The following is a 21,844-nucleotide window of genomic DNA, read 5'->3' as shown; positions in this document are numbered from 1 at the left end:
TCATACCTCCTTCTCAGTACATGCTTTATTCTTTTTAACATCCCTCTTTGACCAGCAGTTTAATATAGTCGGCTCGGCAGCGGTTCTCTTTATTTTTGGTGCTACCCGTGCTCTCCCATTCAAACAGTAGAGCACCACTCGTGTTGTATTGGTGAAAGTGTGACGCGCATTGGTTGGGCGTTACCAATTGGTTCAATGGAGGGGGAGTATTTTTTTTGTCTAATTTATTATGACAAACTAATATTAGATTAGAAACAAAATTATAAAACAGTACCTCCCCCCCATCCCCCCCACAAACTATGCCCCTGGTGAAATGTATCACAGTTCTGTCTATTTGTAACACATTGATAATAATAATAATAAATGTTTCTTGACGACATCATCATATTAGAATGATTTCTGAAGGATCATGTGACACTGAAGACTGGAGTAATGATGCTGAAAATTCAGCTTTGACATCACAGGAATTAATTATATTTTAAAGGGGACCTACAATGCCCCTTTTACAAGATGACGCTAAATATAATGACGCTTTTCCACTGCGTGGAACGGCTCTGCTTGGCATGCTTACTTTTGGTTTGCTTTTCCTCTGCAGTTTAGTACTGCTTCAAAGTGGGTGGGATTATATACTGATCGTTATAGTTGTGCCGCCTCTACTGCCGTGGATCCGCTCCTTGTCTACCAACGAGTCTGCAACTTGTCTACTGACCACGATACAGCCATTTCTTTTTTTCAAGTTGTGTGCAACGGTCGTCTAAAGCAAGACGTTTAAAAAAAAAAAAAAAAAAAAAAAAAAAAGTAGCGCGAACAAATGATACTGCGGTGGCTGTTACTGACTATTTAAATCTAGTGGGTTTGGTGTCTCGTGTTTGAAATCCAATGACGCTGGTAGTGACGATTCTCTTTGACTAATCAGTGATCTGCAGTGTATACACGTCACATTTAGTATCAGTACGGCACGCTTGGAACCTCAACCGTGGTGGTACTATTTAAGTGAGCCATACCGTTCAGTACCGAGCCGTCCCATGCAGTGGAAAAGTGCCAAAAAGTGAGCCAAAGTGAGCCGTACCAAACCGTACCATGCAGTGGAAAAGCGACAAAAGTCTCTGTCCCCAGAATGTGTCTGTGAAGTTTCAGCTCAAAATAGCCCACAGATCATTTATTATAGCTTGTCAAATTTGCCCCTATTTGGGTGTGAGCAAAAACACGCTGTTTTTGTGTCCCTTTTTTTTGTTTTTTTTAAATGCAAATGAGCTGCTGCTCCCGGCCCCCTTTCCAGAAGAGGGCGGAGCTTTAACAGCTCACACTTTGGTTGCTCAACAACAACAAAGCTGGAGAATCTCACGCAGCCAAAATGAGGATTGTCAGTTACGGTGTTCAGACATACATTGTTCAAACCGGAGTCGAACACTGATGGAGAGTTGACAACCAAGTTACAACTTTTAGAATGAAACTGGACGTTTCTGAATGGTTAGTAGATGAATTTATGTAGTTGCTGTGGAGTTGATTCAACTCATCGACTAGCATGTGCCGTCATGTTAATCTTTTGTGCAAATCCAGCGTTCAATTGACCCTCGTTTATGAAGCAGTCCGACGTAAAATGACGGCATGGTAACAACACTCTACAACAACAACTCTTCCTCTTCTCTAAAGGAGCCCAACATGGCCTCGTCCTCTTTGTTGTGTGTTCTCAGGGGCAGGGTTTATGTAATTTTTGGGGTTTATGATGTCACCAACCCAGGAAGAAGCTTGTTGTAGTCCCTACCAGCCGTTTGTTGTAGTCCTTAAAAAGCGATTTCTGTAAAAGAAAATATCTCCCTTTGAATTGAACTTTGAACGTCGTCACTTTGCAGATGTTGTTTATGCTCTAACAGCAACATTACACACTAACTAAAGTTAAAAAAGTGAAATCATATTCAAGAACCCCTTTAAAATATATTAAAATTATTTGAAATTGTGATATTTGACAGTTAGTGTTTTTACTGTATTTTTGGTGAGCATAAAAGACTTCTTTTAAAAAAAAAAATATTAAACTCTCACTGACCCCAGACCTTTGAACAGTAGCGTTACAGATGGGTAATTTTTGGTGGATGATCGTGTTGAAGAAATCAGTCATGTCCCTGACATTCAGAGAATAGTAGTTCTGCATTTTCAGCACATTTCAATCTTTTTTTTTTTTTTTTTTTTTTTTTTTAGCAGTTCCAGCACGACGCTCCCACCACAGGCTAATGGAACACACAAGACACAAGCAGAGAGCAAGTCTGTTGAAACTGAAGGTAACAATTCTGCACTCAAGTCTTGATAGATGGAAAATATGTCATTCTTCACCCAACTAGCTGAAATTACCAGCATTTGTGTGGTTTTGTTTTACTGGAAATTAGAATTTTTTTTTTTATGACTGAGGTCTAATTTATGTACTTGATGTTGAATGTCTCGTACAGCAGTTAATTTTTCTTAAACTATGATCTCACCTCTTTTGTGACAATACAAATCACGCTGTCAAGAAACATGTTGTATTTCATGAAATACAATGATTTCATTGTTCAGGCTGAGAAAGCATAAAATAAGATGATACGCTGTCTTTCTCTCAGGTCTGTTGGAGGAGATGAGGAGTGCTTTGTCCTCGCCTGTCCTGGATTCTCCCAACAGCAGTGCTGACATCACTCTGGACACCACTGGTGATCTCACCGTTGAGGACGTCAAAGACTTCTTAATGTGAGCGCACTTTACTTATCTGTTCTGGTCTATTAGAGTTGAGTGTATTTTGGGTTCCACTCAATGTTTTGCTTCTTTAGGACTGTGGATGAAGCTGAGAATAACTTCAGGAACATCACCGAAGAGGATGGGAGGCCTCCTGGAATTCTCATCAACTGAGGCGGGCCGGCAGACAGCTGGAGGTGAGGAACATTTACAACTTAAGCAGGCCTGTGGAGCGCCTGTGAGCGGAGCGCTGTGGTCTGTGAAGAGTAGACAGGAGATTTGTTATTGGATGCAGAAGGGAGGTGTGTCTGACTGAAGACATGCACCCCGCTGAGCCTGGCAGTCATTTAATGTGCAGATCCGTGTTAGACATTAGTTGGCCAAAATAAATTATTTAGGTTGTGCTGTTAGTGTATTTAGTGTAGGGAAGGAACAAAATGTACTTCTAACATCGCTGCATTTTTTTTTTTTTTTTTTTTTTTTTTTTTTTTGGTAGTGTGACAATAGTTCATTTGTTTTCTAAATCCTGTAGCTTTTAACAAGCTGCTTTTTTTTTCAGCAAGCACAGTAAGAGTATAGCATAAATGTTTTTGTATTAAAAATAAACAACAGGAACATTTACAAGAAAGTTATTAAAAAAAAAAATCTAAATGGCATCGAAAAGAAGAAAAACTACAATATCTAAGCGTTATACAGTAAACATAACATTAACATAAATTACTAAAATAACATTTCAGGAAAACACACAACATGAATATGTATTAATACAAAAACATGCAAACACAAATCCCAGTAAATAGGTGCTTTCCTTATGGATCGGTTTTAAATATTTCTTCATAATATCTTAGGGTTTTCAGGAGTTTAGCATAAAATGTGTGCATCTTTTTTTTCCTTTTGCTTAGAAGCAACAATTTTTTTCTCTCTTGTATCAAGTCTGATATGATTCAGTGTTTGGTTAAAAAAAAAAAAAACCTAGTATTGGTAAATAGTCAAATGAAGCACTTTTTTTTTTTAGATGGTTCTTATGAACAGAGTGTCAAATTTATCACTAAATTATTATTTTTTTTTAACATTAATTCAGTACCTGTGCAACATTTAAATTTTTAGGGCATGATTTAGTTCAGATCATTCTGATTCTGATATTCATTATTCATTCTTTACTCTGTTTTCAAGTCGGTTAAATTAGGGTGTTTTTAATTGAATTAGTTGTATTTAGTGTATTCAGTGTATTCAAGTACATTCAAGTGCTGTGACCCATTTAAAATCTTTTGTTTTTGTGTGTGAAGAAGACTGTCCTGTGTGAGTGTAGTGTAGTGTGTTTAACTTTCTAGTAGCTAAAAGTAGCATTAGTATTAGTAGCTAATAAGCTAGTTTTCAATTTAAAATAGCTTAGTAGATGATAGTAGAAGGTAAAGAGACAAAACCCTGGTGCTTCCAGGCATTTTATGTATTCTTATTGCCGGAGACCACCATAGTTTGTGAATCTCTAGATGATACAATAGTTTCCATTTTGCTAATGACCGCAGTAACTTTACACTTTACTTGCCAGACAAGGAGAGGGATTAAAGGGTAAATTTGTATGCAGAGCTTCACTAAATGCACTCGTGTGATTTCTGCAGTCCATATCCTGCAAAGCTGGCACTCAGTAGGGCATCTGCCTCTCTCATCCTCCTTAGTTAAGCCCAAGGCATTATTCTCTGAACTGTTAATGTACAGAAAATTAAGAACAGACCACATTTTGCAGCATTTTCATTCAGCCATAGCCATTTTACATTTGTTTATTTGCACTTCTGGGGTTAAAAAAAAGCACCTTTTTGCCTCCTTGTGGACATGTTTGGCAGTGCAAAATGGTTTGAATGATTACAAGATCAATCGGTGTGTTTGGATGAGTGCCTGTGATTATATATAATTGCATCCGTATTTAAGCCTTAATGAAGATGTTCCTTTTCAGGAGCAGTTATGGGTGAAAACTCATCAGCTGAACTCATTACTTCTAATTGGATCTTGACAGAGCGGTTTGTGACTCCGGAAGTTGCACCAAACATTGTTCAAGTTTTTACAATGGGAATGTTGCACTTTTTTTTTTTTTTTTTTTTTCTTTTCCCTGTGCCAAAAGACTGAATGATTCATTCTATTATCCTCTTCTCCTTCACCTTTCCTCCAGTTTTCCTTTTCTTTTTTTCTTTCTCCCCACAACCATTGGTTCCTTTGAGGGGCCATAAAATGGTACATTTGAGAGGTGACTTTTAAAGGGATCAGGCGATAAAACAGCCAAGATGTGTTGCACAATGTCCGTATGCCGGTAGGGGGGCTGCTTGCACTGGCCCCACAAATGTTTTCTTCTTCGTTTGTCTTTCAACATTCCTCTTTTCTCACGTCACCTCTCCTCTCATCTTATGCTAAATCAGATCGAAATACTTTAATTCAGTTTATATTTTGCCTCCTAAGTTGATTTCCTAGAATACATGGCTGCTACAGTAAAGTTCATGAATCTTAAGGGTATTTTAGGGCAAACAACTGCTCCACGAAGGTTATATGTTTATCGTGGCACAACAGAAAATGACTATTAAAGCATAATTAAAGCAAAACTCATTTAGTAGCTGAAACATATTAAGCGCCCTGCTCATTTACAAAGGAGAAAGGTATATAGTCTGTATGAAGTTTACTTTTTTCCTCCTGACAGCCTTTTTAACTATATCTATGATACTGTGATGGTTTCTGACCACAAATCTATTGAAAAGTTCAAGTTATGGACCCTGTGGGTTTGATAGAGATATTTTCCTTTCATTCAGTCATCTTTGTTTTTTTTGTTTTTTTTATATAATGTCCCTTAACCACTTGCCATTGTAAGTAATTCTGGCAGTTAACTGTGAAGCGTGTAATTTGAAGAAACATGGTGTGTATGTAACCTTTCAGTATTCTCCTCAGTAATTCTAACTAGTTTGTTTTTGCCACAGTATTAACACATTATGAAGGAGCTAATGTCTTTTTCTATTTACACAGTATTCTTTAGAATAATTTTATATGGCTTATAAGGGTTGGTATTTTGTATTTTATAGATTTCACTGGCATTTAGGTAACTAGGCATTTCTAACACTGCATTTTGTGGCAATTATAGACGGTTGTGGAGTAGAAATTACTACTATAGGTTTTAGTGTAGCTAACAGAGGGAAAGAATCAACAGGATGAAGAGTTTTGCCCAGACACATTTGAATAAGACACATTCGGATGCTCAGATCAGATAATGCAGATGTTAGTGTGCTTTTAAAAGTATGATTTTTAAAGTGAAAGGCTCTAGTTACATTGTAATTACAAAGAAAACTGCACATAAACAATTTGCTTGGTATCGACTCCATGCATATTCCCTTTTTTTTGTTTTGTACGTTACATGTCCAAGGGACCTCACTAATTGTAGTTGTTTAATTTTTGTTTGTATATTTTTGCCTTACATAACCTTTACTTTCCATCCAGCACCTATCCTGTGAACATGTATTTAATTTTTATTTTTCTTGTGTAGAATTTTAATTTGAGATATTGCAATGCTAATGAAATCTTGAATGTTAATAAAGTATTTACTCCATATTTCATTGAATTGTTGGTGTGGTCTGTACTCAGATTGGCAATAAAAACCAAATGCCATATTTCATAAAAGGGGGCCCTGCAATGAAGTGATACAGTTGCATGAAAAAGTATGGGAAGCCCTTGCAGAAAATGTGAAAAATTTTTACAAAATGTGAGATCATACAAAATGTGTTATTTTTTTTTTTTAGTACTGTCCTGAGTAAGATATTTTACATATAATCTACAAGACATAAAAAAAAGAAGCCGAATTTATTAAAATGGACAAAAGTTTGTGAACCATTGATTAATACTGTGTGTGGTTACCTGGATGACCTACGACTGTTTGTGGTTGTTGTTCATGAGTCTCCTGTTTGTTCTGAACAGTTAAACTGAGCTCTGTTCTTCAGAAAAATCCTCCACGTCCTGCAGATTCTTCAGTTTTCCAGCATTTTTTGCATATTTGAACCCTTTCCAGCAGTGACAGTGTGAAAAAATGGATCTCAAAATCATACAGAGGATAATTGAGGGACTCAAACACAACTATTAAAATAGGTTCAAACATTGAACATTGGTATTATACTTGAACAAGATAAACAGAAGTACTGAAAGTTTGTTCTTTAATTACGCTGCAAAACTCAAGATTGTTGATGAGCCATGAATGAGGAATTAACTACCCAGTGGCACATTTCAATGTTAAATCTCAACCTACGGACTTTTTACTTGATAAGTAACATGAACAAAGATTTCGTTCTAATGTAAATGGGAAACTGGTATTTTTCAAAAGCTGTGAAATGTCATGTTTTCCTCCATTTTTTTTTTTTCCCCCACAAATTGCAGTTCATGTAAACTGCTGCAGTATAGTAATAGTTTATGTAGAATTAACATAGGGTTCAAAAAGACTGCATGTTGTAGCATACAGTAATTATTAATTCAGAAGGATTTTATGTAAATGAGCTTTAAAAGGAGTAAAGCATGTCTGTAGCACACTTGTCATGTCAAACAGCCATTTGTTTTATTATACATTCTGAGTCCTGTGTACTGCAAGAATATAAAACATGCTTAACAGCAGATGCCTTTTAATGTGAAAGCTATTACGTCTTCACAGGTCAGACCAGCGACTGGTCTTTTTTTTTTTTTAATAAGAAGAATTCTTCAAACTTGACCCCAACAACACTTTGAAAAATAGTACTCTTTTATTAAAGACAATTAAGTGCTGATAATCACATTTAACCTACACAAATAAAAATATTAAACAGGAGAAATATGAAAATCATTCTGAACAAAGGGCTATTGCATCATATCCTCCTCCTCCTCTTCTTCCTCCTCATCATCGTCATCATCAAAATAGCGCTCCTCTGCATCACGGCTTACGATATCCAGGTTATCATAATCTGGATTCTCATCCACTTCACTGCAATGAAAATGTTATTTAAGATATTACATAAGAGCTATAATATGAGCAGTTAAAGGATTGGTTCACTGTCAAATGAAAAATTAGCCCAAGCTTTATTCACCCTCAAGCCATCCTAGGTGTAAATGACTTTCTTCTTTCTGATGAACACAATCAGAGAAATATTAATAAATATCCTGATGCATCCAAGCTTTATAATGGCATTGAACAGGGTTCACGAGTATGAGCTGAAGAAAGTGCATCCATCCACATCCATCCATCATAAACGTACTCCACACGGCTCCAGGGGGTTAATAAAGGCCTTCTGAAGTGAAGTGATGGGTTTGTGTAAAAAAAAAAAAAATCCATATTTAACAAGTTATGAAGTCATATATCTAGCTTCCGCCAGACCACCTTCCATATTCAACTTCCAGAAAAAACGAAACTGGTGTCGCGTCAGTTAAGCTTTTCCCGCAAGTTGAATAGGGAAGGTGTAGGATGTAAGCTTTTTGAACTGCGAGAGTTTTACATTTTTTATCATAAGTTGAATACAGAAGGCGGTCTGGCGGAAGCTAGATATTTTACTTCATAACTTGTTAAATATGGGATTTTTTTTTTTTTTTTTTTTTACACAAACGCATCGCTTCGCTTTAGAAGGCCTTTATTAACCCCCCGGAGCCGTGTGGAGTATGTTTATGATGGATGGATGTGGATGGAGACACTTTCTTCAGCTTCATACTCATTGGTATCGCTCACTGCCATTATAAAGCTCGGATACATCAGGATATTTATTAATATTTCTCAGATCGTGTTCATCAGAAAGAAGAAAGTCATATACACCTGGGATGGCTTGAGGGTGAGTAAAGCTTGGGCTAATTTTCATTTGAAAGTGAACTAATCCTTTAACACTCTGCAACTTAACTAATTTGAAGAGAAAGAAATAGTGCCAAAGCAATATTTATTAATTTTATTCTCAGAGTTTGATATTAAATTAGACCTATATGATATTAAAACTGGAGAATGAGTAAGCACTGTGATTTGACCTGTAGTTGAAGTCATCTTTGCCATCCAAGAAGCGCTGATGCATTTGACTCAGGAACTCCTCCCTCAGCAGGGCTTTCTCTTCTGCAGTGGGCTCCCACTCCGCCTGTCTGGGTTCCTCACACTCTAAAACACACACATTCATCCATCAAAGTGTTTAAATGGAATCGGAGTTATGACTCTGCATTTGAGATCTCATACCTTCCTCGTCAGACTCCTCCACTGCACACTGCTCTCTCTCCTGCTCCTCCTCCAGGCGGTTCTGGATGAGTTTCTCCTGGTAGGAGTTGATAAGCAGGTCAGCGAGTCCCCCCGGGCCGTTCTTCATGGCCTCCTCTGAGCGCTGCAGGATCTCCTCTTCACTGAGATACTGTCCAATGTACTGCTCATACAGCAGTGGATCTCGCACACGCATCTGCTCCTCGCTGAAGTACTGGCCCTCTGCCGAGAGAACGTATTTGAGGAAGACAGAAGTATCTTCTAAGTAACAAAGCATGCTATTCTTGTCATACGCATTTCTTCAGCAAGTTCACAAAGTGCTAGAGGGGTTATTTTATAGATTTTTCTTGCCATTTTAAAATGAAACTTTTTTTTAAAGATGTTACTACTTTCATTTACTTTTTATTTGATGCATTAAATTGACCAAGTGACAGTGAAGACATAACATTACATTTCTATATCAAATAAATGCTGTACTATTGAACTTTCTGCTCATCAAATGTATCACATTTTCACACAAAATATTAAACCGTTCATAATAATAATAAATGTTTCTTGAGCAGCAAATCAATGCGTTATGGGATTGCCTTCTCCATGAAGGAATCAAGTGGTGCTGCATTAGAATTTGGCCGAAATGATCCCTGTGCAACCTTCAGGAACACACTTCAAACAATCTGCGCTTACCCTTCTGAAGAGCACGGAGAGCTGCGTATCGATGGTTACGGATCCGTTTCCGGTCTGCTGTGCCAGATGCCCGTCTCTGAATCTCCTTGCAGTAATACTGCGCCCTGCAGTCACTGCTCAGGTGTGAGAAAGCGTCCATGTGCTCTGGCTTCAGATGGGCCTGATAGCGCTCTAGAAAAACCAAGGGCTTGGATTTGTACTGATCCATTAAAACCTTCTTCTTCTCCTCCAGAGTTAAGTCTGGCTCCCCCAGCTGCTGGCTTTTCACTGGACTCCCACTGGCTGCTACAGCCTCGATCATTGCGCTGAGACAGCTGGATGGCTCATCCTTGGAAAAACAAGCAAGAGCCACATAGTTAGAATCATATATTGCATGTATAGTTTGTGTGCTGAACACAGGGCACATCTCACCTGTAGATTTGGAGAGTAGCTTGTAGTGTTTTGGGCCTCATTGACATTTGTTTTAGGAGGACTTCTCTCTTGAGGAGCAGGTATGTTGCAGTTGCCAGATGTGTTAGGTTCAGTGCATGGCTCGATTTCTCCCCACAACGCTGTCTTCTGCTTTAAAGAGTAGCGTCCACAGAGATTCAAGAGGTTAGAATCATTTTGGGTCATTCTACAAAATGGCTAGATTTCCAAAAATCGCATACTCTCGAGTAGGTTCTTATTTTGAGTAAGTACATACTTTGCGACTGCTAAAAAAAAAAAGTATGTTTTATATAGTATGAATGTAATCCGGACATAATACATTCACCACGTTGTCATTATCATGTGACCTAGTTGCATCACTTCACTGTCATTCACAAATCCTCTCCCGTATCTCATGGGATAGTAAAGTGTCAATTATGTGCACACTCCAGAATCTCGCCGGAAGCAGTAGGTCATCCGGGTACTTTTTGCCTACTCTTTTATGAGTACTGTGAATTTGGACCTACTGCTCATGTCACGTACTGTTTTCTGCCTACTATATAGTAGGAAAGTATGTGATTTCGGATGCAGCCTCAGTTTTGTCCATCGGTTGTTGATTGGACAGAGGCAGATCTGAATGTGAGTTTACAGTTGCTTGTAAGAAAGGGGCAGAGTTTAAGAGGACTAAATGACTGGAGAAATCATTATTTTATTTAGATTAAACATTACGAGGTCAAAAAGAAATGTGCATGGATGAATTCTTCACAATAAGACCAAAAACATGCATTTAGAAAGATGAATTTCCATTTCATGCCAACTTTAAATTTATAAAAAAGTTTTTATATATGTGCTCCTAAGTTGTGTGTCAAGACTGTTATCCTAACTCATCACATTTTCTTCATTTTTAAGTAATGAACTATTTCATTTAAATATGTTCTCAGAATGGAGTGAATTCTTCCATTACAAGCAAATGTCTTCTCTTTTTACCATCTCATTTTTTGTTTGTCAGTAAGGGATTCTCTTGAAATTTGCACTACATGGTCAAACACTAAAAGGTTTTCATGTAGCTTGAGGTGGCACAGTGAAACATTATTTGTATGATAGCATGTCAAAGCTTACAAAAACGTACTTTAAAATCAACTCATCAAAATGTACTATTTTCACAGAAAGAGCCTTCTGTAGATGCAAATGAGCGGAGCACATGTATGCGATGACAATTCTCACCTGCAAATCTGGAGAGTTTGTACCGCAGCTCTTCATGTTTTCATCCTCCTTGGGTTTGATACATGGCTCGATTTCTCCCCACATTTCTGTCTTCCACTACCGAAGACAGTTTTAGTACTAACTGCAATGTGTAACTATGACTACGGAAAGATGTAAATAATCTCGGGTTTATTTGTAGAAGTAGGATATGTGACAGACATTCGTACCTCTTAATGTGCTCATTTTACATTAGTCCTTTTAAATGTTCTGTATTAAAAACAACAACAGCAGCGTTTAACGTTCTGCCCATCAGTGTATCCACACTATCAGTTCCGTGTGGAACAACGTAATTGCAGATTGGTAGTTCCGTTTATTTCAACCTGTGTAATTACACAGTTGTCCAGTAGATCGCGACATACTCCAACCCTCCATTATGCATTTGACTGGTCAAAAACCTACAACCAAACATTATTATAGCGACACAGCTTTCTGAATAATCTTTGACCAGAATCATTTTAAAATTAGGTGCCTTATTACTGAGAACTTGTTTAATAACCAGCCAGGTAAGTCTTGAATAACCCATAAAAATTATCACAATAATAGCCTCTGACGATGCTGTAAGATGGTTATATACTTAGCAAAAAAAAAAAAAAAAAAAAAAAGAGAAAGAAATGTCTTCCCACTTTCGACTGCTTAAAGCAAATTTTTTAAAATGGGTATCTGGTGTGGCCAACACCTGCTTTAAATTCTGCAGCGCATCTCATCTTCATGGATTGTACCAGATTTGCCAGTTCTTGCTGTGAGGTGTTACTCTACTCTTTCACCAAGGCACTTGCAATTTCTCGAACATGTCTGAAGGGACACGATGGTTACATGTAAGGTTGGCACTGCAATGACAATCGTCTGTCCTTCCTGTCTCTCTGTAGAGATGCGTCTTACATTACGGACATTGCAGTTTATTGCTCTGGACATATCTGCAGTCCTCATGCCTCCATGCAGCAGGTCTATGGCATGTTCACACCTGTAGGTGATCAGGGACCCTGGGCATCTTTCTCCTGGTGTTTTTCATAGTCAGTAGAAAGGGCTCTTTAATGTGCTAAGTTATTGTAAAGATTATGTTAATTGTCTACTGCCTGTAAACTGTTGTGTATTAATGGCTGTTCCACAGGTGCATGTGCAATAATTGTTTATGTTTCATTGATCAACCATGAAAAACAGTTTTAAGGGATGTTTCTTTTTTACTGACTTTATTAGCTTATCATAATTTGTCGATGTCTGGAAAAGAGCAGTGTAAAACTTTCTTGAAAAAGGTCCTTTTGTTTTCAAAAAAAAAAGTCCATAATATCTGATTGAATACCAATAAAGTGGGGTCTGTATTTTTATCAGAATTATTTTTATAAACATTACACAATATAACATTAAGATTACATGAAAAGAATGATAAAAACACAGATTTGTTAGCATTAGCAAAACTGAAGGTGCCAGAATAAACACGAAACACACGATCGTTGTCATCGGTAAATTCGGCCAATTGTAAAACACCTTTGTCATCATCTGACCCCGTGCAGCTGGTCTGAAGAAGCTGCACTGACTGCACCAGATGGCTGCTCTCAAATTGCTCTTGCAGTACTTTGATGGCATACATCACAGTGACGTGGTGTCGGCACTGTCTCAGGTTGGACAAAAATTTTTTAAAGGCAGTCACTGCTGAAGTCAAACAAACCTTATGAAAAGCAGCAGACAGGGCATATTTGTTTCAACTGGGCAAATGTAAAACATTTTTAACTTACTGACATAACCTTGGTTCCCTGAATGATCTATGATGCTATGGGGAAACACCTTTCTCCAAAAAATACTAAAGCCTCATTGGAATAACGGCATTGCACCCCAGTGTCCAATGAGATACTGTTGTAAGACATGTTTTACAATGCCACTTGTGATGGTTGTATCTTGTACCATTAGCTCAGCTTGTGCTGTGCACCCTCCGCAGTAACATAGTGGGACTGGATTTTGTTCCCCATAGCGTAATCGATGATGCAATGTTACAAGTTAGGGGTGGGAACGCTCCCTATATAATGTGGAGCTGAGTGACGTGTCCTCAGAATCTTTCGACAGAACAAGCAGTTCACCAAAAACCCTGAGCAAGTGACACGGCATGATCCCAAAGTCTCGTTCCCTCACTTCAAGGAATAAAGGTTATGTCAGTAACCAGAGGCTTTCCCTTCCAATATTGGTCTCTCAATGTTGCGTCATCGATTACGCTATGGGGAACATAATCCAATCACACCATGTTACTGCGGAGGGTGCACAGCACAAGTGGTGCTAATGGTACAAGATACAACCACAACAAGTGGCATTGTAAAACACGTCTTACAACAGTATCTCTCCAGTGCTAACACGCAACAGAGAAGACTACTGGACCTAACTGAACACCAGCGCTTAGGCAGCAACAACAAACAACAAACGCAGTGGCGGACCTGGCTGAAACTCCGCACCCGAGAGAAGGGGGTGGTGTTTATCTAGCTCTGTGTGAGGGCAATATAAGAGATGCTGTTACAGTGTTACAGTACTACAGTGACAGTCAAAAGGAAGCAGTGAATCCTGGTTCCTTAACACAATATAGACTAAATGACAAAACAGGCTAGCAGACCGGGCCGGCAGTGCCTACCAAACTGCCGCATTGAACATACTAAGAGCATGTGGCTAATGCACTGTAAAAACTAGCTTTCCTGCACTGAGAGAACTTTTAAGGCTCAGAGAGCCTTAAAAATGTCTTGTGCTCTCGACATAAACACACAGAGTGAGTATGGGGCAAAGCAACTGCAAAAGGGAAGTGTTCCCCGCAGTCGGTTCACTTGGAGCAAAGGCTGATAGAGTAATAACCTGGGCTCTGAACGGGGTTGAGAGCACCTTAGGAACATATCCTTCTCTTGGTCTGAGGACAACTCTACAGTCATCAGGGCCAAAATCCATGCTCGCTGACTAGAAGAGCATGTATATCGCCGACTCGTTTAACAGACACGAGTGCAAGTAAAAGTGCCATCTTGAAAGAGACCAATTTTAGCGAAGCTGACTGGAGCGGCTCAAATGGCGAACACGTCAGGGCTTTCAATACCAAGGCCAAATCCCAAGTAGGGATCGTGGGCGGGCAAGGGGGTTTCAACAGTCTTGTGCCTTGTAGAAACTTGACCGCCAGGTCATTCATGCCAACCAACTGGCCTTCAATCTTGCTGTGAAATGCTGACACAGTGGCAATATACACTTTGAGCGTAGAAGGCGTGCTGCCACCATCTAAGCACTCTTGTAAGAAGAACAGGATGACTGGAATTGAACAATTCACAAGGTCTTCCTCCCCTGAGCTGCACAAACTCTCAAAAACTCTCTATGTAGGAGCATAAAGATGCCTTGTAGAAGGGGCTCCAACTGTTCAACAGGCAGTGGGGCAGAGTAACTAACGGCGGCGGGCTCTGCTGAGCAGCCAGGCGTGTAGATTCCACAATTCTGCATTGGGATGCCAGATTAAACCCTTCGCTTTAGAGATGAGGTTATAGGGAATATGAATATGATGCTGACAAGCATCTATTATTAATTATATACAATTACTAATTGTAGCGCCTATATACTTGAGCCTATATAAATCTCACTACCCTGAACTCAAAAGGCACACTAGCGACTGCCGCTAGAGAATGCGGTCTTTAACGTTGTTTTTAGCACGCCCACCTCCCATGGCGGAGAGTAGGACCGGAGGGGTTGCATTGGTGCCGTGACCCGGATGGGAGTGAGGTTTAGGGGAGTGTGTGTAACGGAGGCCAGCTAGTGGGAGCTGTGCAAGGTAAACCTCACTCCCCTGATCTCAAGAGGTGCATAGACTGTGGTCTTTAGCATCCATGTTAACACACCCGCCTCCCATGCCAGAGACGCGTGTTCGAGTCCCGCTCTGAGCGGGGTGAGTAGGATCGGAGGGGTTACATAGGGAACTGCCGTCTTTTTGGTGGTGCCTGGACAGTGGCCAGTCGCGCTTCTTTATAACATGACAGAAGCTGAAGCATTTCCTGCCTAAAACAAGGCAACTTGCTGCTCGAAGGCAAGGGGCTGCTTCTGCTATGAGAGTGAGGAAGAGTTGGAGGAGGAGCTCTGATACTGAATATAAACATATACTGACTTAATGTGCTGCACAGTGGACCAGTCATGAGTCATGAGCGGATGAGAGCAAAGTGGTGGCAGTGGCAGTGTTGGACTGCCATCGCAAAGGCATACAGGCACGTGAGGGGATACAGGCATTGACAGCCTGCAAGAGTTCATGACACAGAGTTCATGACAGCCTGCAAGCACTTTGGTAAGAGGTGGGCTTGCATAGAAAGGAGTCGTGACCCATGAATGGGATGTCTTGAGTGGGCTGGAGTTTGCTTTTTTTCTGAAAGTTGGTCATAAGCCCCAAGTACTAAAGGTGGTTGATTGGCATACATTTGTTGCTATTCAGTAGCCGTCATGAGTGGATGAGGGCAAAGCAGCGGCAGCGGAGTTCTGACACTCATGTCATCTCAATGAGGACAGGTAGAGTCCTCAATGGCAGCTTCCGCATGGGTACGGCACAGGCAGAAGATCTCAGAACTCATGTCTATCCAGGAGCTTGATGTGTTCCGCGCAGATAGTGCAAGGCTTTATATCCATCTTCGGTTCACCGCAATGCTCGAAGGGGATTGGCGAAGTGTAATCTGCTTTTTGGTGATGAATCAATGGCAAAAAGAGGCTTGTATCTTGCAGTTGAAGGAGAAAGATTCTGAGGACATGTCGTTCAGCGCTGCATCATATAGGGAGCGTTCCCACCCCTAATTTGCAAGCTTGAATGCCATTGGACATTGCGATCCAATGTTGTTTTTCAAATGATGCTTCAGTATTTCTAGGTGTTTCCCCATAGCGTCATAGATGATGCAATGTTGAGAGACCGATATTGAAAGGGAAATGTGCAGTCTACAAAATGTTGTTTACTTCCATTTTACTTCTAAAAGCTACTTCTGAATGAAAAAAAAAAAAAAAAAAATTCCTCAGATGGTGTAGTTACTACATTTACCAGCAGGGGATAACAGAAACATGCTAACCAGCCAAACCTGGCTTGACACCTTGGTAAATGACAGAACTTTACTCATCCCATGATATTAAAAATACTGGGCCTATGGCTGGAAACCTGACATTGTAAGACTGCATACAGTTGAAATCTGAGAGTTTGTCTGCAATCCCTGTGTTACTGTGATCATGATATTGATTATGCCACAACCTTTGTAGGTTCAAATTACAGTTAACTATTTTAAGGCAGCTGGGTCTGAACTGGCTCTGCTTTTAAACTCAACACTTTCATTATGTGTGTTTGTCCCTTGTTATGGACAAAAGACATTTGTGCATTTGTTTTTTTTTGTTTTGTTTTTTTTTTTGGGGGGGGGGGGGGGGGGGGGGGGGATTAATATATGGATATATATATTCAATTTATAATTATCATTAAAAATAAAATAGAACTGTCTATATAAATTTAAAAAACAAATTACACATCTTCCTTTTGCTATAAAATGTTTATGTGTAGATCACAGAGAAAATCCCTCAGATTAGTTGTGGTCATTATTACACAATAAAAGGTAATACAAAGTAGAAATACAATTCTATAGCTTTTCACACACTTCTGCTTTATCAACCAAGTCATAAAAAAATAAAAAAAATGAAAATAAACTTATTGCAGAGTTTGTGTGAATAAAGAAGTCCTAGTTGCAATAACAGAAGAGAAATGACTGTCATCATGAAAGCTGGAGGAAAATGCTTTGATTATTTATTGAAGGGTTAAGGACATTAGGCTGCTTGATGGCAAAAGCTCAAGTAAAAAAAAAAAAAGCTAACAATGTCCACATGCCTAAAGTGATTAAAACACTTTAAGCAATTAAATACTACTCCATCCGTACAGATCTATTCAATAGCAATTAAAAAAACTCTCAACAACCCTCTTGCAAAAAATCTCGATCTAGTACCGTAAGATGCATGAAACACTGCACACATTAGTCTCAAAGCCCAATATTAAACTGATGTCAGATTATGTTGTCAGAGTACATACTTTTATCAATTGTAATCATCAATGATTTTTCCTTGCAACTAAACATCTTGCACTCATCTCAACATAAGACTATAATAAAATATTGCATTAGACAACAAGTGGGTTTACTCAGTTCTACAAAGAGCAATACCTTGTAATTACATCTCAGTGCAATTAGATAAGTCTACAAATGGAAAATATCTGAAAATCGAAATATCAAAATCTTCAAAAAACACCCAGATGTTTTTATTTCTAAACCTCTCAGTAACATGCAACTGATTTTCCTTCTCCATCTTTTGATGAGATTCAGAAATGAAGGAAAATAGTAAATTAGCACAGCACAAAAGCTGCATCAACTATTTTAAATCTCAGGTGATACATTGATGACACTGGATATGTGAGTTATATAATTTAAAGAGCAGGAATCTGCAGGTGTCATTTACCTGTGAACTTCCAAAAACAGCATGGCTTAGTTTAACTATACATAAATCACATTAATCCCCTTTAAAAAAATCAAAACATACCTTTGTGTATCTTTCATTAAACAATTGTCTCATCGTTGCACAAGGGCACAAACCCAGAGGTGCCATTTCAGAGCAGAACAGATCAAAAAATAGATCAGACGTGTATAAACTCCCTTAGTCTTCTGCTTTGATAGATATAAAGTTTGAACATCAGGAGAAACAAAACAAGGTCACATTTACATTTGAATTACTCTGTCCTTCACATGCAACTTGTGCCACAGCCAAGGGCAACAAAATGTTAAAATAGGATGTTGTGGTTAAATTAGGTTATAATGTAGAGTGTAGAAGAGATTGTAATATACATTTAGAGATGAACCTGAGTATGGTAAAGGGTTGTATATGTGAGATGCACGTTACTGGCTATGTTTGTGTAAAAAGTGAGTAACCTAACTGGGTAAACTTACAGCAACATTTATAGTGTATTGCACTCAGGCTACAGATCATTTGTAGTTTGGTTCTCATTGGATCTATGTAATACGACACACCCCGTCCTCCCAATAGAAAAATAAAAATCATCTCAATATCAGTAGGCCTAAACAGACTAGAATTGATCCCACAGCTATTCAATTAAAAAAAAAAAAAAAACTTGTACATTCACAAGAAGACAACAGAGGACAATTCAAATTGATATGTGCAAAAACATTATAGATCTCTATAAAAAATATGTGCATATGAATAGAGCTTGTTTCTTCACTAATACAATATGTTCTCTATTTACACATTATGAGTCAATAAAGTACATAACTTGTACAGTTCTTATTAGTCTTTTAATCTGTATACTCTGTCTTTACAGAAAACATTAGCAATGCTCATGACAAAGAGAGGAAAGACTGACAAATATGATACGGTTTATACATTACACACTACACATCCTGAACTCAAATCAATGTGATTGAGCACTGGGACTAAAATAAGAACCAGAGTTCCATTTGGAAACCTGAAATTGCATATCCCATGTTCAACACCCTTCCCGATCACAGTCAGATCAAACGCTGTTCCCACTAGGATCGGCTGCCATTCCTGGCTGGCTTTCATGATGATATTACATTTGAGAAAGAAACAAAGAAAACTTTGGCTACAGAAAGAGGTCAACATCCCCTGTTCAACTAGTTGCCGCACCCTCGAGTGCGAACGGTAAAATTTGGCTAAAGCCGATGTCCCTCATTGGGCTGTCCTGTTTATAGAGCTGAAGTCCGTGGATTCTTCAAATCTGCTATCAAAGGGGGTTGGCTGTGTGCTTTCACACAGAATGCCTGCCAGACTGCCCATTGGGGCGGGGTGCGGCAGGGACAGATACTCGGCACAGTGAGAGGGGTGCCGCTCTACTTTGATGAGCGGCTGGGTGGACAGCTGGTTCTCCGGCAAATCCAGAGAGTCCCGCTGCAGGGCCAGGTCATAGGATGGCGTCCTCCTCCGGAGTAACATGCTGCTCTCTGACAGCTTTTTCATGGATGCAAGAGAGGCAGGGGCCTCCATTTCAAATGGAGGCTCGATGGAGATACAGGGAGGGCTCATCTTTTTCTTCCGTGGAATGTGCAATGACTGTCCGCGCATAGGAACGTGCCTCTTTTCGCTGAGTTCTTGACCAAACAGCCCATCATCTACTGAAGAGCAAATCTCAATTGAGTGCCTGCGATGGTCATCGGTACCGTGGGGTTTTTCCAGAAAACCCTCAGTGTCCACACTGAAGCACTTCTTCGGGTCTTTGATGCTTAACTCGCCTAAGTTGGCAGCACTGCTGCAGTTCTTCACGAGCATGGGAAGCAGCGTCCCTGAGGTGGCGTAAGGAGACAGTGAGTGACTCCGTGCTTCTGCCTGGACCCCTGCCCACAGCCGCGCTGTACTGTTGATGTGGCGGACCTCCTCGTCGGTCGGATCAGCGGAGTCAAACATGGAGCCACTGGGGCTGGTGCTTCTGCTGCTGCTGGCCAGGCTGGGAGGTCGAGAATGGATATTGTGCTGGCTAAGGGGCTGCTGGAAGGTGCGGACACTGGGTGATTGTCCACGTGGGGGAAGCAAGGGTGACGCCTGAGGGATGCTGGGGCCGCCGATCCGAGGAACATGCAGCTTGAAGCCTGTGGTTATCCCTGCATGTCTTTCAAGATTGTCTTTGGAGTCGAAACTTTGCACGTCGATGGAATCATTTTTGATTGCCTCCTGAAAGAATAAACACAGGACAGCATGAACATGTAATCACTGCACAACAGTGAAGAACTTAATACCGATGGGACATGCGAGAGTATACCTGTCTGCGTAAAGTCCTGCCTATGCTGTGGGTTGGAGAGGGAATGGGAGGGGGGATCTTGGGGAGGTAGTTGAATTGGGAATGGGGAGGAACACCAGGGACCTGGAGCAGGGAACGGCTTTCGCATGGCTGGGAGTGGACTGAGGTGATGGAGCCTATGGGAAAAGTTATTAAAGACTTTCCTTAAGTTTTTGTTCTTTTGAAGTCAATACTTATTAATGCACAAAGTCATGTTTTATGGGTCTTTATACCTAATTCAAGGTACCCTTGACTGGTCTCCACTTCTTCAAGTGGATAGGGAGCACTGGCTGGCCTCACAGGGCGAAACATGTAGCTGTCATTGGGCAAAGAGTGCATCCTTGACACTGACATTTTCCGTGGAGAGAGTAAATTCTCCTGTGTTCTTTGCATCCCCTCATCCTGCGGAAGACAAATGTATTCCTCTGCTTTTGTGCTTTTGCCCTCACACATAAACTCACAAACACCTAGAGCCAAGCTTGCCAGGTTCATTCACCAGCTCACTGCAGCTGACAAAGCAAATATACTCCTTGCCAGAGCAGCCCATGAGGGGTAACAAATGTTTCTGGCCTCCCCGTAGAGCCTCGCTTCTCACTGTCCACATCGCCTCAGCATATTTTCTTTGTAACGTGACAACTCAGCACCCAATAAAACACAAATGCAATTCTGTTGCCTGCAGCTAACTCAGGATGCTCCTTATAGAGTTAATGGTGCACAGTAAGTGCAAAACTAAACTAAAACAAACTAAAACAAATGGGGAAATGTTTTGTTTACTATATCCAGTTCAGTATACCAGGGGTTTTCAAACTTTTTGATGCCAATGATGATCCAACAGTAGGAGACCTAAAATATAAAAGGCAGCTATATATTTTTATGTATAAAGAAAAAAGTGTGATATTACAAAGACATGTTTCCAAAGTTAACTGGTTTTCATACTGTCACTGTACCAAAGCTAATTATTACAAGATTATTTCAAATATAAAAAATATTTAATTTGTATTAATTTATGGTCTTTTATCTACCCACTATTTGAAGTACAGTTAGATGTAGAAGCTTGAAGAAAAATATTTGTATAAAGCTTAAACAATATTGTGACAGCTAAGGATACACTTAAATTAATAATAAAGTTCATTTAAATGTTTATAATTCTTTTCCTTTTTATTTTAGGAGGACATCAAAAAAAATCAGAAAAATATTTTTCGATTACATACCATAAAAACCTTGGTATGTCAAATTTAAAAAGTAATAATTTGATAAATGTTAACTTATCATGTTAACTTTGACAGCCCTAATAATACATTTAGTACTATATTAATTTTCACATACCCCCTAGCACTCTCTTGCAGCCCCCTGGGGTTCCCCAGTTTGAAAACCCCTCATTATACTATTACCATAAATTCATGTTTATTCATGAGTAATTCAGGCAAACCGGGGCATGTATACCTGTCTGGGTGAATCTGGGCGTGGTCCTACATATGTTGCCCTGCCTTCAGGCTCTGAAGAACTCCCTGCTGAGACGTTGCTGAGACGCCGAGCCATTTTCATCTCCATCTCAATCTCAGCGTCCATTTCTGCATCTTCTTTAGCCTCCTTATTGCTCTCCTCCAAGTGTTTCATCAATACAGCCACCACCACGTTAACCAGCACAAACTGAGCCATCAGCACAAAGGTGACGAAGTAGATGGGGGAGACCAGAGGCAGATATTGAAGGCAGTTTTTATCTTCTTCTGGATTGCAGTCTCGCAGAGTGTCCTGCAGATATGCAACAAGTTAATGAC

General features: G+C 39.7%; 3 protein-coding genes across 8 annotated transcripts in view; 1 reads left to right on the top strand and 2 right to left on the bottom strand.

The window, feature by feature from the left end:
* The window catches only part of llgl1 (LLGL scribble cell polarity complex component 1), a 41,787-nt gene extending 35,500 nt beyond the window's left edge, over nucleotides 1-6,287 (top strand). Inside the window, exons 20-23 of one of the 3 annotated variants that reach the window (XM_051886687.1) lie at nucleotides 2,200-2,276; nucleotides 2,592-2,715; nucleotides 2,796-2,897; nucleotides 4,652-6,287. In XM_051886687.1, coding sequence (XP_051742647.1) covers nucleotides 2,200-2,276; nucleotides 2,592-2,715; nucleotides 2,796-2,874 — 280 coding nt within the window. In that variant the 3' untranslated portion in view covers nucleotides 2,875-2,897; nucleotides 4,652-6,287. Of the gene's footprint in view, nucleotides 1-2,196; nucleotides 2,277-2,591; nucleotides 2,716-2,795; nucleotides 2,898-4,651 lie in introns of all 3 variants that reach the window. The other 2 variants (XM_051886686.1, XM_051886685.1) reach the window with 2 other exon arrangements.
* A 1,148-nt stretch (nucleotides 6,288-7,435) lies between these two features.
* Nucleotides 7,436-11,561, bottom strand: ccdc97 (coiled-coil domain containing 97). 2 transcript variants are annotated; one of them, XM_051886701.1, is made up of 6 exons: nucleotides 11,228-11,561; nucleotides 10,007-10,156; nucleotides 9,596-9,923; nucleotides 8,894-9,133; nucleotides 8,695-8,818; nucleotides 7,436-7,672 (listed from the first exon to the last, which is right to left on the bottom strand). In XM_051886701.1, exons 1-6 carry the CDS (start codon nucleotides 11,309-11,311, stop codon nucleotides 7,549-7,551), a joined length of 1,050 nt encoding a protein of 349 aa, XP_051742661.1. In that variant the 5' UTR covers nucleotides 11,312-11,561; the 3' UTR covers nucleotides 7,436-7,548. The 2 variants fall into 2 exon arrangements, with proteins under 2 accessions (XP_051742661.1, XP_051742662.1); XM_051886702.1 differs by having other exon boundaries at nucleotides 10,007-10,153.
* Nucleotides 11,562-16,999: 5,438 nt separating this feature from the next.
* cacna1ha (calcium channel, voltage-dependent, T type, alpha 1H subunit a) overlaps nucleotides 17,000-21,844 on the bottom strand; it is a 104,566-nt gene continuing 99,721 nt past the window's right edge. For 2 of the 3 annotated variants that reach the window (XM_051886668.1, XM_051886669.1), the window contains exons 32-35: nucleotides 21,510-21,818; nucleotides 20,300-20,468; nucleotides 20,049-20,203; nucleotides 17,000-19,960 (exon numbers count right to left, since the gene is read on the bottom strand). In XM_051886668.1, coding sequence (XP_051742628.1) covers nucleotides 18,965-19,960; nucleotides 20,049-20,203; nucleotides 20,300-20,468; nucleotides 21,510-21,818 — 1,629 coding nt within the window. In that variant the 3' untranslated portion in view covers nucleotides 17,000-18,964. The remainder of the gene's footprint in view (nucleotides 19,961-20,048; nucleotides 20,204-20,299; nucleotides 20,469-21,509; nucleotides 21,819-21,844) is intronic. The other variant, XM_051886670.1, reaches the window with a different exon arrangement.

The sequence above is a fragment of the Ctenopharyngodon idella genome, chromosome 3 (assembly GCF_019924925.1).
Source record: "Ctenopharyngodon idella isolate HZGC_01 chromosome 3, HZGC01, whole genome shotgun sequence".
NCBI classification, from domain to species: Eukaryota; Metazoa; Chordata; class Actinopteri; order Cypriniformes; family Xenocyprididae; genus Ctenopharyngodon; species Ctenopharyngodon idella.
The sequence above is the reverse complement of the archived record's forward strand: the minus strand, read 5'-3'. Positions and strand labels throughout refer to the sequence as shown.

Coding starts and splice junctions, on each gene's coding strand:
- ccdc97 (XM_051886701.1), bottom strand. CDS start 11,311: ATGTGGGGAGAAATCGAGCCATGTATCAAACCCAAGGAGGATGAAAAC. Junction 10,157..11,227: donor CAAACTCTCCAGATTTGCAG/GTGAGAATTGTC, acceptor TACTCTTTAAAG/CAGAAGACAGCGTTGTGGGG. Junction 9,924..10,006: donor GCTACTCTCCAAATCTACAG/GTGAGATGTGCC, acceptor TGTTTTTCCAAG/GATGAGCCATCCAGCTGTCT.